General features: G+C 38.3%; 1 protein-coding gene across 7 annotated transcripts in view; it reads right to left on the bottom strand.

Moving 5' to 3' along the window:
- DNAH11 (dynein axonemal heavy chain 11) overlaps window positions 1-17,204 on the bottom strand; it is a 367,742-nt gene that overhangs the window by 334,257 nt on the left and 16,281 nt on the right. For all 7 annotated transcript variants that reach the window (XR_008717731.1, XR_008717733.1, XM_055589961.1 and 4 more), the window contains exons 7-8: window positions 11,425-11,658; window positions 9,433-9,600 (exon numbers count right to left, since the gene is read on the bottom strand). Coding sequence is in view for 5 of the 7 variants with exons in the window: in XM_055589961.1 (XP_055445936.1) it covers window positions 9,433-9,600; window positions 11,425-11,658 (402 nt within the window). In the remaining 2 variants the exon portion in view is untranslated. The remainder of the gene's footprint in view (window positions 1-9,432; window positions 9,601-11,424; window positions 11,659-17,204) is intronic.

Below are 17,204 nucleotides of genomic sequence, written 5' to 3'. Positions count from 1 at the left end.
ACAGTACTCAGGTTTCTTCTCACACAGACAGTACCAATATTTAACATTCCCAGCGCACAGCTGTTTCTCAATCTTATTAGAGAATAAATAATATACTGGTGCTACTCAAAACCATTTTTTCTATATTCTAGAAACTCCTAAATTGCCCTTATTAGTTGCATGGGAAATTCTGACATTTTAGGTAGAGAAATATCATGGTCTAATTTAGCTCTTAATAGGCAATCAAGTTGCTGTGTGACGAACAGACGTGATAGAGCCAAGACAGGGCCTGAAGGAGAGGTTCGGGAGCAAAGGCAATAACCTGGCTCAGAGATGAGATCTGTATATATTTTCAGGGTGATATATTCTCAGGGTTTATATGACAGAACCTGATGCTTATCATGAGAAAAGAGTAAGATCATGGATGGCTCCTATATTTTGCACTAAGCAGTATACTATATGGAGTATTTTTGAGTTGAAGAATACAAGGAAGAATAGGCTTAGGGAGAGGTAAAGCACACTGGTGATGTCTATTAAATATACAAGTGGAGATGTTGAGTAGGCAGCCAAATATACGCTTTGTGTTTGGGATATAAGGAGGTCCTTTCCATTATGTATAATGTCCTTGAGGCTTTTGGTAGCTATTCTTTATCAATTTGAGGAAGGTCCCGCTATTCCTATTTCTGAGAATTTTTTTCCCCATCATGAATGGATGTTGAATATGGTCAAAAACCTAATGCATCAAAGTTTTTAAATTGCTAAACTATTACAAAGGAGGCAAGAATATACCATGGAGAAAAGACAGTCTTTTTAACATGTGGTGCTGGGAAAACTGGACAGCTACATGTAAAAGAATGCAATCAGAACACTCCCTAACACCACACAGAAGAATAAACTCAAGATAGATTAAAGACCTAAATGTAAAGCCAGAAACTATAAAATTCTTAGTGGAAACTATAGGCAGAACATTCTCTGACATAAATCTATATCTCTATCTTTTTGGATCTACCTAGGAGAGTCATGAAAATAAAAACAAAAATAAATACATGGGACCTAATTAAACTTAAAAACTTCTGCACAGCAGAGGAAACCATAAACAAAATGAAAAGACAACCCAAAGAATAGGAGAAAATATTTGCAAGTGACCAACAAGGTATTAATCTTCAAAATATACAAACAGCTCATGTAGCTCAATATCAAGAAAACCCCCAAACAATCCAATAAAAAAATGGGCAGATCTAAACAGACATTTCTTCAAAGAAGGCAGACAGATGGTCAAAAAGCACATGAAAAGATGCTCAATATCATTAATTATCAGAGAACTGCAAATCAAAACTGCAATGAGGTATCACCTCACACCTGTCAGAATGTCCATCATCAAAAAATCTACCATAAATGTTGGAAAGGGTGTGAAGAAAAGGGCACCCTCTTATACTGTAGGTATGAATATAAATTTGTACAACCGTTATGGAGAACTGTATGGAGAATCCTTAAAAAACTAAAACTAAAACCACAGTATGATACAGCACTCCCATTCCTGGGCGTATACTTGGAGAAAATCATAATTTGAAAAGATACATGCACACCTATACATGCAGCACTATAATAGCCAAGACATGCTGCTGCTGCTGCTGCTGCTAAGTCGCTTCAGTCGTGTCCGACTCTGTGCGACCCCATAGATGGCAGCCCACCAGGCTCCCCCATCCCTGGGATTCTCCTAAATGTCCATTGACAGAGGAATGGATAAAAGAGATGTGGTACATATATATACAATGGAATATTACTCAGCCATAAACAATGAACTAACGCCATTTACAGCAACATGGGTGGACCTGGATATCATCATACTAAGTGAAGTCAGATGGAGAAACACAAAAATCATATTCTATCACTTATAAGTGGAATCTAATTTTAGAAATGATACAAATGGGGAATTCCCTGGCAGTCCAGTGGTTAGGACTCCATGTTTCCACTGCAGGAGACACAAGTTTGATCCCTGGTCAGGGAACTAAGCGGAGAAGGCAATGGCACCCCACTCCAGTACTCTTGCCTGGAAAATCCCATGGATGGAGGAGCCTGGTGGGCTGCAGTCCATGGGGTCGCGAAGAGTCCGACACGACTGAGTGACTTCACTTTCACTTTTCACTTCCATGCATTGGAGAAGAAAATGGCAACCCACTCCAGTGTTCTTGGCTAGAGAATCCCAGGGACGGGGGAGCCTGGTGGGCTGCCATCTATGGGGTCGCACAGAGTCAGACATGACTGAAGCGACTTAGCAACTTAGCAGCAGGCAACTAAGGTCCGGCATACTGTGTATGTGCTTAGTCGCTCAGTGGTGTCCAACTCTTTGCAACCCCATGGACTGTAGCCCACCAGGCTCCTCTGTCCTTGGGGATTCTCCAAGCAAGCATACTGGAGTGGATTGCCATGCCCTCCTTCAAGGGATCTTCCCAACCCAGGGATCGAACCCAAATCTCCCACATTGCAGGCAGATTCTTTACTGATTGAGCCACCAAGGAAGCCCAAGAACACTGGAGTGGGCGGCCTATCCCTCCTCCAGGGGATCTTCCCAACCCAGGAATTGAACTGGGGTCTCCTGCATTGCAGGTAGATTCTTTACCAGCTGATCTACCAGGAAAGCCCGCATGTGCAACACAGCCAAAAAAAAGAGATACAAATGAAACTTATTTACAACTCAAAAACAGACTCAGAGATCTCAAAATCAAACTTGTGGTTACCAAAGGGGAAACATGACGGGAAGTGATAAATTAAGAGATTGGGACTGACATATACACATGACTATATATAAAAGAGATAATAGGGACCTACTGTATAGCAGAGGAAACTCTACTCAATATTCTGTGATAATCTATATGGGAAAAGAATCTGAAATATATATACATATATATATACACACACACACACACACTATATACACTTTATCACTAAAAAATACTGACCATCATCTGAGCCTTAATGAGTCATAGTAACAATGTCAAAGATCACAGATCACCATAACAAATATAGTAATAACAAAGAAGTTTGAGATATTATGAAAATTTCCAAAATGTGACCAACACAAAGTAAGCAGGTGTTACTGCAAAAATGATACTGATCAGTGCAGGGTTGCAATGAACCTTCAATCTGTAAAGAAACAAAAACAAAAAAACCCACAGCATCTGGCAAGCACAAACGAAAAAATGAAGTGTGCCTGTAATTCTTCAGTATTTGGTAGAATTCTCCAGTGAAAACACCCCAGGCATCAATATTTTCTTTGGGGGAAGTTTTTAAGCACAAATCCAATTTTTCTCACCCTCACAAGAAAAAAAAAATTTTAAGTATCTGTGATGACAGATGTTAAGTAAACTTACTGTGATAATCATTTCACAACATACACACATACACACAACATACACACGTACACACAACATACACACGTACCAAATTATATTGTACACCTAAAACTAATATAATGTAACATGTCAATTATATCTCAATTTTCAGTATTTCATATTGAGTGAGTTGTAATTTGAATTTTTTGAGGAATTGTTTCATATAATCAAAATTATCAAATTTATGTATAGAGGTTATTCTTTTGTTTGTTTTCTGGTATTACCCATTATTCTTTTGATATCTGCAGAACATGTAATGGTAGCTCTTTTTCACTCCTGACATTGGTAATTTTTTTTTCTTTTTAGTCTTACTAGAGTTTTGTCTTTTCAAAGAACTAACTCTTGGCTTCACTGACTTTATTATTCATTTTCAATGTCATTGATTTCTGCTCTTCCCTTCTGATTTTTCCCTTCTTTCTGATTTGTGTCTATTTGCTCTCATTTTTTTCTAGGTTCTTAGGGTAGAAACACTACTGATTTGATATTTTCCTCTTTTTTAATGTAAGCAGTTAGTGCTATAAATTTCCCTCATAACTGCTTTAGCTGTTCCTACAAATTCTGAAATACTGTATTTTCATTTCATTCATTTTCATTCAGTCCTCTGTTTTATTTCCCTTGAGACTACTACTTCGATTCACAGAATACTTAGAAATGTGATCTTTGGCTTTTAAGTGTTTAGAGCTTTCCCTGTCAGGTTTCTATTACTGATTTCTAGTTTGATTCCATTGTCATCTAAGAACATACTCTGTATGAGTTCATTCCTCCCACAAGCAGTGAGTCAAACAAGAAATCACCTGGGAAATTAAGAACACCTTGACATAAATGGGGGAAAAAAAAAAAGCCCAACAAAGTCAAACTTAAGAAATACATCAGAAACAGTATTAAGGGAAAAATTATCACTATAAACATATACATTAGAAAAGGGGGATCTTAACTGAATAACCTAACTTTACACGTTACTAATACCAAAGCTAGCAGAGGAAAGGGAAAAAAATCAAGATCAAAGTGGAGATAAATGAAGTCAATAACAGAAAAACAGAAAAAGCAACAAAACCAAAAGTTTCATTCTTTGGGAAAAAATGAAATTGACATTTAGACAGACTGACTAAAGAAAAAAGAGGGAAACAAAAATTACTAAAATGAAACCTGAGTAATTACTACCAATTTTACAGAAGTAAAAAGAATCATAAAAATGTTTTATGAACAATTGTATAACAAATTATATAACAGATGAAATGGACAAATAAAGAAATATACAACCTACCATGAATGAATAATGAAGTAACAGAAAAACTAAATAGGCCTATAACTAGTACAGAGACTAGTCATCAAAAAACTTCCAAAAATAACAAAAAAAGCCTAGGACCTGATAGCTTTCTGGTAAATACCACCAAAAACTTAAAGAAGTATTGACACCAATCCTCCTCAAAAATCCTCTTCGGAAAAAGTGAAGAGGGAACACTTCCTAACTCATCTTATAAAGCATATACTGCCCTGATATCGAAGTCAAAGAAAGACATGACACGAATATTACAGACAGGGATCCCTTATAGATACTGATATAAACACTCTCAACAAAAGCTAGCAAATAGTATCCAGCAGCATGTCAAAAGGACCACACACCACGACCCAGTGGATTTATCTGCAGAATGCAAAGATGGCAAATTAAATCAATAACAGACCATATTAACGGAATGAAGGAAAAAGACCGCATGATCATCTCAATTGATGCAGAAAAAAATGACAAAATTCAGCACCCTTTAATGATAAAAACGCTCAAACTAGAAATGCTACAGGTCATCAACATGATAAAGGCCATCTATGAAGATCCCTCAGTTAATACCACACTCGATGGTGAAAGGCAAAGTAGTCCCAATAGGATCACAAGCGTGACAAGATGTTTCACTTCCACCACTTCTATTCAACAAAGCATGGGAAGCACTAGCTAGAGCAATTAGGTGAGAAAAAGAAATAAGAAGTAATCAAGCTGGAAAGGAATAAGTAAAATTGTCTCTGTTAGTAGATGACATGATTTGACATACAGAAAACTCTGAAGATTCTGCACCAAAGATAAAAAACGCAGCAAAGATGCAGGGTGCAAAATCAGCATGCAAAAATCAGTTGTACTTCTATACATTAGTTATGAACAACAAAGCTGGTCATATAGTTTTGTTCATATACCTTACAAGATATACAAAAAATAACTCAATATTTACCAAATACCTAAATGTAAGAGATAAAAGTATAAAACTCTGAGGAGAAAATATTGGACAAAATCTTTAGAACATTGGATTTGGTAATCACTTCTTATATATGACACCGAAAGCACAGACAACAAAAGAAAAAATTTGACTTCATCAAAATTAAAAACTTTTGTGCATGAAAGGACAGTTTCATGGGTATCAGTATCCAATAACCCATGGAATGGAAGAAAGCATTTTCAAATCATACATGGGATAAGGGATTAATGTCCAGTATTCTTTGATTTTTTTTTTTTTTTTTTGGTTCTAAAATTCCAATTTTTTTTTTGTATCTTCTATTTCTTTGGTGAAAATTTCTATTTCTTCACTGAGGTTATTTTTTATTTGTTTCATTATGTTGATAATTGCTTACTGAAGCATTTTTAGCATGGCTTTATAAAACCTTGTCAGATAATTCTAACATGTCTTAGCTTGATGCTGCCATCTATTAGTTGTCTCTTTTTGCTCAGTTGAGATCTTCCTGGTTCTTAGTATAATGAGAAATTTGTCATTGTGAGGAGCTCCTATTATGGCTGAGTGTTCCAGCAGGCAAGACATGAAAATCCCGTAGATGACTGAGGACAAATTTATGTAACTAAAATTTTTAAATACTATATACTGTAATAGCAAAAGAATAAAGAGTTAAGGAGACTAGAACAGATCTGGGAACTAATTGTAGAAAATGGAACACAAACTAGTACAGATTAATAACTACTTTCAAAGTGAATTTTAGATCCTAGAGTAATGACGGGCTAGGTATCTGGATCAACCTTCCTGCTACAAACTAGCAGCTAGAAGGAACACAGCCACAGCATCTTGGGTCCCTGCTCCTCAGGGTACAGGTCCGCAGCCTGAGTTCCCCCAGTGCCCCAGATGAACTTACTGACTTCTTTTCTATGAGGATGCAATGAGGGAGACAAACACTAAAGAGCAAACATGGCACAGCAAAAACGTAGCAAAAACTCTCTCTAGGCTGAGAGTTCCGAGTTGGAACTTCTGCTTCACTCCCTGAGAACTGTGTAATCTCCGGTAGTTTACTTGCCTGTGTGGTTACTCTCAGGGTTACAGTAAGAATTAAGCAGGAATGTGTATAAAGCTTTGGCACGATGTCTGGCATCCAACATTTGTTCAGTAAATATTAACAAACTCCGAATAACTGACTCTAGTGGAGCCAAGGGCTTACTTTCAAGAATATCCACCATCCTTGAGTAGCTATCTGGGGAATTTTATTTAATTAAGCCACACTTCAGAATGTTGGTTGAACCTAACCGTTGAACCTAAAGTCACCTGCCCATCAGTTAAACACAAATAGTTAAGAAAGCATTCCTCTTGTCAAGTTCAATTTAATACAGCATCACTGTGTATACTCCCTAACATCCAACTTGCTAAGAGACTACAACTTAATGATTTCCACCACTAAAAAGAAATGATAATTATGCAACATGATATGGGTGTTAATTATCACTACAATGGCTTTTAAAATACATAAATGCTTCAAATTAGCATGTTATATACCTTAAACATCTACAATATTCTATGTTTCAATTAATTAATTAAGAAAGCAAGTCTCTCCCCATAATTGCCTAGATCTCAAATAGTGCCACAGGAAGAAATCAAAGCAAATACCTAAAGTGACCTTTAAATTCAGTATTAACAATTCAGAAACCGAAGGACACGTTAATGGACACATGTGAGGCCCCCCTCTTCTGTAAACAGACCACAGTGGCAGAACTTCTGATAAATAAAGGCTCAAAGCCTGCCTGATAGGCTTGAGATTAATGAAGAGAGAGAAATCAGTAACAGCATTTCTAAAAACTAACTAGCAGTCACTGTTTCTTTAATTCACTGGAACATATGTAAGCCCTTTCTACACCAAAGGGCAGGAAGGCTGACATGACGCACAGGACTGCTGCATCCGCACTGCTCGATGGGAATCAGGGAACACAGAGCCATGTGCTCAGCGGGAGAGGAAGGGCATGGGCTGGGCACGTGTCAAGGAACATACCACTATGAATACGTGAGTTTGGAGGCAGTTTGTTGGCTACAGTATTGTCTCCTAAAAACTACCAACTGATTTCATCATCAAATTTCACTGACTTCCCTGGTGGCTCAAACAGTAAAGAGTCTGCATACAATGCAGGAGACCCAGGTTTGATCCCTGGGTCAGGAAGATCTCCTGGAGAAGGAAATAGCAACCCATTCCAGTACTCTTGCCTGGAAAATCCCATGGACAGAGGAGCCTGATGGGCTGCAGTCCATGGGGTCGGGCAAAGAGTCGGACACGACTGAGCGACTTCACTTCATCATCAAAACCAGAACACAATGAACTCAGCTGTTCAACAAATGAACAGCTTAGTCAAGCCAAAAAGAAATAATCACTGCAATATTCTGAGGCAACACTGATAACCAAGACACATTAAACAAAAAGAAAGGTCATCTTTGACATAAGCACACCAATTAACTGAACTTATAGTTAATTCACATTTTGATTTCATGGAATAACCAAAGTCAAGATAATCAGACCGGAGGTTGAAAGAGAACTTCAAGGGAAGGCTATAGATGTCTCCAGCCTTTGGAGATCAGAGGTAAGCCTTGTCCTTTTCAATTACAAAATAAACGGGGCTTCAAAATACTAAATACAAATACCAGCCAGATATATATATATATATAATATGTATTTGTATATATATTAATGGCATGCTGAAAACATACCAGGATTTGTAATCATGAATAAATCAAGACCTTCCTGCAACTCGAAAGCACCTGAGGGTCTGCACACCGTGGGTCTCACACTCCACTGCTCAGTTGCTCAGAAGAGCTAAACCAAGCCCCCGCAAGAGTCCCATTCTGTCCACATTCCCTGAGTGCCTGCCACGTGCCAGGCATCTTACCAGGCTCTGGGGAAGAGCTCAGGCTATTCATCACCACAGATCTGGGTTTCTCTTACTTTTCCACAAATTAGCAGGACACACAATGGCTATATCATTCTTACTGTTAACTCCTCTTCCCAAAAGCTGTCAACAGTTCAGAGGGATTCACTTTGCAGACCATGTCCTTAGAAAGCTAACACACTGTACTTGTACATTTCAGAGAGTCAATTATTTGACCAAATATAAACATAATAGTAAATAAATTCACATTCCACAAAAAACAATGAGGATGAGAGCTAATCGTTATTTTTTGTTTTTGGTACCTGGGCTTCGCTATCATGGCAAAACACTAAAATGAAGCTATTTTTATCCCAGAGCTGCAGGGACATTCACAGGAAACTCCTGGCCCCTAACCTGCTGGCAGTAACAGAAAACAGAAGCAGCTTAAACCTGAAAAGCTTCTCTCTTTTCCCTGAGATTAGTAATATGAAATTAACAATTATCTCTTAAGAATAACAAAAAGAAGACTACATAATGTTAATAATATATGCAACAAATGAGGTGAAACTAAATATTCAAGTAGATGAAAAATATACTTAATGGTTCAAGAAAAGACTAAAATAAAACATGCAAGTTACACAGACACCAGATAACAGATCAAGATGAGTTAATATGGTAAGTTTTCAATACACACCAACAAGAAACAAATCCAGATGGAGATCCACTGTTGCATTATTAGAAATAGTTTAAAATATTCCCAACTGAAAATGCAAAGGCCTAAGTCTAGTCCCTGCTCTATCATGAAATAGATGAGAGAATCCAGGCAAGCCATTTCGCCTCTTTCATCCGAGAGAGGCTGGACTGGAGAGAACCTATTATCACTGTGACCTACAGTCCTTCCCAGCTTTAAAGTAAGATCTATGAAATGAAAACACAAAGCTACAACATTACCGTATTATTGTAATCAGATGGGTCATATGTGCGCTGTTTAAAAATCTTCCAGTGTTTCATAAATTCTTCACTCATCTCATAGATTTGTCCATTTAAAATTGCACCCTTGGTACCGCCAAATTCAAGTCTTTCCAGCTTTTCAAATTCCAATATGGTGACAAATATATCCTTTGAAAAAACACAGTAAAGATCTTTCCACCCTCTTGAATAGGAAAAGAACATTTTAAAGATTCAAAGAAAGAAAATTTTCCAGCATTCAAAATTGGTGAGTCAATAGACATTTACATGACGGAAAATGTTATTATGATTTAAATCAACAAAGTAACTGCCTACTTTTAAAATTATACTCCCATTTTCACATGGACTGAAAATTATTGAGCAGTATAGGTGACATCTAACTTAACCACAGCTGAACATTTAACTGTCTCATTCCACATCCTTCCGATCCTAAGTCAGATGCCCAGGCATGGCCCACCAACGCTATGGTGAATGGGCTGTTCAGAAAGCGTGGTGCAAGTCGCCCAGTGTTATGCATTTGGCACTCAGACTTTAAGAGTCATTCAGAAGGACCTCTCTGGTGGTTCAGGGGTTAAGACTCTGTGCACCCAGTGCAGGGGGCATGGGTTCAATCCCTGGTCAGGGAACTAAGATCCCACACACTGCATGGTGCAGCCAAAAATTAAAAGGCATTTGGGCTGCTTAAATGATGAGAATTTTCAAAACATAAAACTCTGATTTTGAATGAAATTTGACAAATCTAACAACAAAAAAGCCCAAACTTGCTAGAAAGAGTTTCATAAAGAAAATAAGGCAGTTCAAAACCTGAAAAGAAAAAAAAATTGGCAGCCAGCTGGCTCCATAGAAACTGGTGTTTAAATGTGTTTACATGTATGCATTCATTCAAAGGCTTCCCAGGTGGTGCTAAAGAAGCCTCCTGCCAATGCAGAAGACTAAGTCACCCTGGTTCGATCCCTGGGTCCAGAAGATCCTCTGGAGAATGGCATGGCAATCTACTCCAACATTCTTGCCTGGAGAATCCATGGACAGAGCAGCCTATGGACCCTACAGTCCATAGGGTCGAAAAGAGTAGGACACAACTGAAGTGACTTGGCACACAGCAATTCATTCAATGTTTGACTTTTTGGTATTTAAAACATTTATACAGAGCACATGTTTTCACATTCTTTTCACCTATTTTCATGGATAGCTTTAATATTTAATAGTATAGCATATATATTTATATACTAAAAGTTACCATAATATTTAGATGATCAAATGGGTTTTCAGGTATGGAATCCCAATAAAAACATCAAACATGTAAAAGGGAAAAAGGGATTATTTTATAGCTTCCCAATTTACAACTGTCTTCTAGGAATTTAGTATGTTGCAGGGCAAGGGTCAATTCAATTCAGATCAGTCGCTCAATTGTGTCCGACTCTGTGACCGCATGGACTGCAGCACGCCAGGCTTCCCTGTCCATCACCAACTCCCGGAGTTTGCTCAAACTCATATCCATTGAGTCGGTGATGCCATCCAACCATCTCATTCCCTGCCATCCCCTTCTCTTCCTGCTTTGAAACTTTCCCAGCATCAGGGGCTTTTCCAGTGAGTCAATTCTTTGCATCAGGTGGCCAAAGTATTGGAGTTTCATCTTCAGCATCAGTCCTTCCAATGAATATTGACTTATTTCCTTTAGGATTGACTGGTTTGATCACAAGTATCACAAAGGTCACTGATACATAAAGATTAATGAAGTTTTGAAAAAAGAAACCAAAGCTTTGGATGTAAACAAAGCTCTGTAACTAAAACTTTCACTGTATCTTGACAGTACTGGCCTTGTAAGCTCCTCATGAAAATCACCAAGGAAGCAAACTTCTCACCTCCTACTCAAATAGAATAAATAATCTGTTCCCTGAAGCAGATTAAAAGATATAGGGCTTTTGAATTAACTAACCTACAATATAAATCAATTAGAAGCCAATAAGTAATTACCTCTATTTTCATGAAACGATCAAGAAATTTGTCAAATCTATGAAACACCAGATAAGACTGGAAATCCCATGGTTTCAGTTCCTTATTTCCCACAAAATAGCTTGCCAATCTTCTTCTATAGTTGAAGAAACAATTTTTGAAAGTCTTTAAGATGTTAATGGTCACTTGAACCTTTTCCAGACAGTCTTCAATTTCCCCTTTCAAGAGATCTTCAGGTGAAAGATAAGCTATTGCCTAGAAATCAAAGAAAGAATGATAAGAAAATATGTTTAATAGTTTTCCTGAAAATATCCGTTTCAATGAAATGTTTTATTTTTCAGTGAGTGAAGTGAAATCGCTCAGTCGTGTCTGACTCTTTGTGATCCCATGGACTGCAGCCTACCAGTCTCCTCAGTCTATGGAATTTTCCAGGCAAGAATACTGGAGTGGGTTGCCATTTCCTTCTCCAGGGGATCTTCCCGACCCAAGGATCGAACCTGGGTCTACCGCATTGCAGGCAGACGCTTTACCATCTGAGCCACCAGGGATTTTCAAATAACAATGTCTAGAATTGGGCCAGCGATGCTGTGAAACAGAAGACACAAATTCTAGAAATTCAGGTAACTAGGTTTTAATGACATACATGTATACATTAAAGAAATCTACAGAAGATGCTGTAATTACTGGAATCAAACATTCAACCATGACTGCGTTTTTGCTAAGCTTCAAAGATAAAACAACTGTGTAATCAGAATTTGCATGGCTATTTGAGGCAGCAAATACTCTGCACGTTGTTTTTTTTTTTCATATAAAGAAACATAGAAGCCAGGAGGGGAAACCTAGGAGATCATGTATTTTAAAAATATGGTCATGTTACCTGGCAGCACAGGGTCACTTGCAAAGGTGAGGAAGAGCTGACATAGGTGATTATACCACCGGCAATTCTTTTAGGTTAACACACTTCTCTTCTGGGAGCTCATTACAGGACATAAAATCTAGCCGAGATATAGCAACTTGAACTGATTTTGAATAGTTGAAATGCAAAGGTGAGAACAATTAAAGAGAAACCAGCAGATTCATGTAGCAGCTCTCATAGTACCATCATTCAGTTCTTCCCTTTCCCCTATTTGTTATGAATCTTCACAATATCCCTGTTTAGGGACCTCAAGAAGCTATAAATTCTAATCCTGATGCATCTTCACCTCATATAAATTAAAGGTAAAATTGCATGCCTTTAATTCTACAGTTGTTTAGAAAGCTGTAACAGATCTCAAAAGAGAATGTAATAAAAAGGTTCAACAGAGTCAACTGAAGGAATGATTTCTACATGCAGATGTATTATCCTCCTTCTCCTATAAATGGCTACAGTTTTACATGCAGTGGCTACAGTTTTACCAGAAATATAGACTCTGAGACATAAATGTGTAAAGTAGTAAGAATATCATTCACTTGGTGTCTAAAAAGCCTACTGACTAGTTCCTTCAACTCTGGCTATAGATGCCCAATCTATACTCATTTCTCACTCAGGCTGAATGGAAAATTAACCTCTCCCTAAAGGTTGTTAAATTTCACACAGAACAGGGATGAGAACTCCCAAGAATCCCTCAGTAATTTGAGTTTTGTAAGAGTCTGCACACTGGTATGGGTTACAGATTCCATCAGAGAAGGCAATGGCACCCCACTCTAGTTCTCTTGCCTGGAAAATCCCAGGGGGGAGGAGCCTGGTAGGCTGCAGTCCATGGGGTGGCTAAGAGTCAGACATGACTGAGCGACTTCACTTTCACTTTTCACTTTCATGCATTGGAGAAGGAAATGGCAACCCACTCCAGTGTTCTTGCCTGGAGAATCCCAGGGACGGGGGAGCCTGGTGGGCTGCCGTCTATGGGGTCGCACAGAGTCGGACACGACTGAAGCGATGCAGCAGCAGGTCCCATGTCCAAAGCCTTATAAAATAAAAAATGACTAACCAGTTTATTTTATCAATAAGCCAATCAATTAATGAATTTATCAATGATAGCATTTTTTAAATTTAATTTTTATTTTACATTGGAGTATTGTTGATTTACAATGTTGTATTAGTTTGATGCCTGTCTCCCAGCTTTTTCATCTTATGTGACTTTATAGACTCTTGCTTAATTCTACCATCCCTTTTCCAAGCTCAACCTTGGAGACTTATACTCTTTGTCATCTAGGATCTTGTGAATGAGAATATCCCCAAGAGAGACACTAAGTAAGCTGTAGAATAGAGTGGGGGGCCTAGAGTGGTAATGACTCACAATGAACAGGGAGCACAGTTTGGTAACCATGGAAGAAAAGCAAGGCACTAAAATAAGACACCATTACTGTGCCATTATCCAAAGTGTGCCATTATCCAAGGTGGTCACATGATGTCTTTTATATGTCTGGCCTAAATGACTAGGTTAACAGTTACTGTTAGAAAACAAGTAAAGAGAAACACATCTGCTTTTAAAATAACAAAGGATTTCTGACCGTGCCTGGAATGCCTAGAAAGATCAGGCAGACAAGGAAAATGAGTGAAGGAGATCAGGAACAACAGTGGATGGTGGAGACCAAGGTCACCTGGACAGCACATGGCCCATCTAGAGGCGGTACCTGAAGCTCTAGCAGCTGACTGTGTCAATGGGGATGGAAAAACCAACGTAGCGAGACCTGACTTTTCAGTGGAGGCTAAAATGCTGGAATTTACACAAGACCTAATTAATTTAAGCATTAGAAACATTTTTTAAAATAAAAATTACAAAATACTATGCAAAATAAAAACACTGCATTGATCCATTGGCCAAACACAGTCACCAGAATGCCAGCTTATGACTTCTGATAATAAGCTAAGGGTTCAAGGGTTCCAATGTTTCATAAACACACTGAAGTCTATAGACTCACAGAAACAAAGTACATGAAAACTACATAAGGAGACTATAAAAGACACATAAAATGTGTAACGACACAAACTGTGCAAAGTACAAAATTACAAGAACATGGTATAATTCTATACCCAAAAATCACAGCAAATTTTTAAAAAATGGTAATGCTAAAAGCTGGTGAATTACAGCAAAACTTGTTACACATAATAATAGCAACGCAATTAACATAAACCTTTTAAAATAATTTGTATATATCAAATATTGTTCAAGAGTCATGAAAAGATTATACCCCTTAATCAGTATCAGGAATTTATATTAAGCTGATTATCCAAGTTAAGGAAAAAGGATTTTTGTATAAAGTTGTTGTCTACATATTGTTTATAATACAAGTGGCTGGAAGCAATCTACATATCCAATAAAAATAAATTAACTTTTCAAGAAGATAGTAAAAAAAAATTATATGATAAAATGTATTAATAAGTTTTAGAGGAAGGAAAATTCTTTTAATGCTGAATTTGAGAGGGATGGAATTATAGGACTACTTCCATTATTATAAATGTCATACAATATTTTACAGATATCACTAGTATACCACATATTACATGGTAATTAGAAATAAAAATTATTTTAAACTATGGAGCATAACATAATGGGTAAGAGCTCTTTCTTACAAGCTGGATGACCTTGGGCATGCTATTTATCCTTTCTGGACTTTGGACTTTCTTTGGACTCTGGACTTTCTGGACTATTTTTTTTTTTAAATATAAGCTGGATCTACTAACAAATAGTACCTATATCATAGTGCCACTAGAAGATTAAACTCAGATTTTTGTAAAGGGCTTAGAAGAATTCTGGCAAATAAAAGAAACTATACAGTGCTTGCTGGGGCTTTCCAGGTGGTATAGTAGTAAAGAATCCACCTGCCAATGCCAGAGTCACAGGAGACACAGGTTTGACCCCTGGGTTGGGAGGATCCCCTGGTGGAGAAAATGGCAACCCATTCCAGTATTCTCGCCTGGGAAATCTCTCGGACAGAGGAGCCTAGTGGGCTACAGTCCATGGGGTTGCAGAAAGTTGCACACGGCTAATCGGCCGTGCACATATACACTGTGCATTAAAAAGGCATTAAAAATCAACTGGACAACAAACAACTGGAGGTGGTGATGGGCGTTGCAGAGTTTAGCTCTTCAGAGAACCCAGGTATGAAAGTTTACTCATTGCCCATTTTTGATTCCTTACATGTTGGGACAGATTTACTACAAAGTCTACTTGGAGAATCTAGGAAATTGGGTCAACTAAACCTTTGGACATAAGCCAGGAATAGTAACTAAGGAACAAGGGAAGCAAGGTTACTTCCTCAGGAGTTTGGCAGACTTTGACCACGGACACTGACCAGGGGCCAGGGATAATAGGTTAACAGGCTTACAGGTAACCAGGGCTCTTTGCAAGCCATCTATAAAAATCAATGACAATCTTTGAGGTTTCTACACTAACAGGGCTTTGCAGTAAAAGTTTGGATCATTCTCAAAATGAGATGAGGATCCTCAAAAGGGGTTTGGGAGAAGCTGTGGTCATGGTTGTTAAAACCGCAGTAGGGATCAAAGCCTTTCACATGAGCTATGTCCATTAGGGCCCAGTGCGCTCACTTAACAAAAGGGCAAAACGGAGTTTGCACAACAGAGAAACAGAAATAGAACGAAGCCAGAGGAGACACTAAAATATAGCAAGGAACTGACCCGTTATCTCCAATCAAGAGCTGCAACTAGTGGAACTTTTACTGATTTCTATTACATGTTGCACTGAGCATTTCATTTAGGTTCTCCCCTTGGATCCTTACAACAGCCCATGAACTAGGCACTTACAAGGGCAGAAACTGAGGCTCAGAGAAGTGATTTAACTCCACCGTGTGCTCAGTCATGTCTGATTCTTCTGCGACCCCATGGACTATACAGCCTGCCAGGCTCCTCTGTCCCTGGAATTCTCCAGGCAAGAAAACTGGAATGGGTAGCATTCCCTTCTCCTCTAAAATGGTTCAATTAAATTTGAATCTTTGTTGGTCTGAGTCCAAAGCACTTTGCATATATTCTATCTCGTCAGAAGCAGAGAGAAGAACCCACACCCCTACCTCAATCTTATACTCCCAAAACTCTAAACTGCAGGTCAGAAGACCTGTACTTTAATTTGTCCCCCTAAACTCTCAAGGAAATTGAGCAAATGATATCTTTCAAGTTTCAGTTAATTCATCTGAAAAAGTATCAGAGATTGGAAGGGAACCCAGTTCCCCAGCCAGTTTCTCCTACAACATCCTTCTCTTGGATGCTTAGGACAGCAAAGAGCTGGGGCCTGGGGCAGCAGAAGCTCTGAGCTGCTTGCCTTGACCATGAGCAGATTTTCAGGGTTCCCAATTTCCTCCAATTTACCCCACTGTGCAACAAAATTTTTTAATTTTCAATATGAGTCATGAGGTGAGAAGCATTAAACTAGATTGGGGATTTATTTAGGTCAATCATAGTTGTCCACCCTTCCCTGAGCTAGTGATCCAGATCTGTCTAAAATATCCTATCTTCCTGGCCACAGGATTGCTCCAGGAGAGAAAATAAAATGCTTTCAGTTCAGTTCAGTCATTCAGTCGTGTCCAACTCTTTGTGACCCAGTGGACTGCAGCACGCCAGGATTCCCTGTCCATCATAAAACCCATGGGTCCAGAACTAAAAACAAAGTCAGTCTCTTTCCAGGGAAGTTCTTCTAGTAGCAGAATATCCCTCTAGTGCTACCAAAAGCCACCTTATTTACATGTGATGAGAGGCTAAGGATCAAGTCAATCTAACACACATGAGCAAAGTGGAGTTTTGAAATTATCATCTGATTCTCCTGGAGAATGCTAATCCTCAAGTCTTTGCACACTTAGACTTTCCAGTT

This window comes from Bubalus kerabau, chromosome 8 (assembly GCF_029407905.1).
Source record: "Bubalus kerabau isolate K-KA32 ecotype Philippines breed swamp buffalo chromosome 8, PCC_UOA_SB_1v2, whole genome shotgun sequence".
Classification (NCBI taxonomy): Eukaryota; Metazoa; Chordata; class Mammalia; order Artiodactyla; family Bovidae; genus Bubalus; species Bubalus kerabau.
This window is presented reverse-complemented; position numbering and strand designations above follow the sequence as displayed.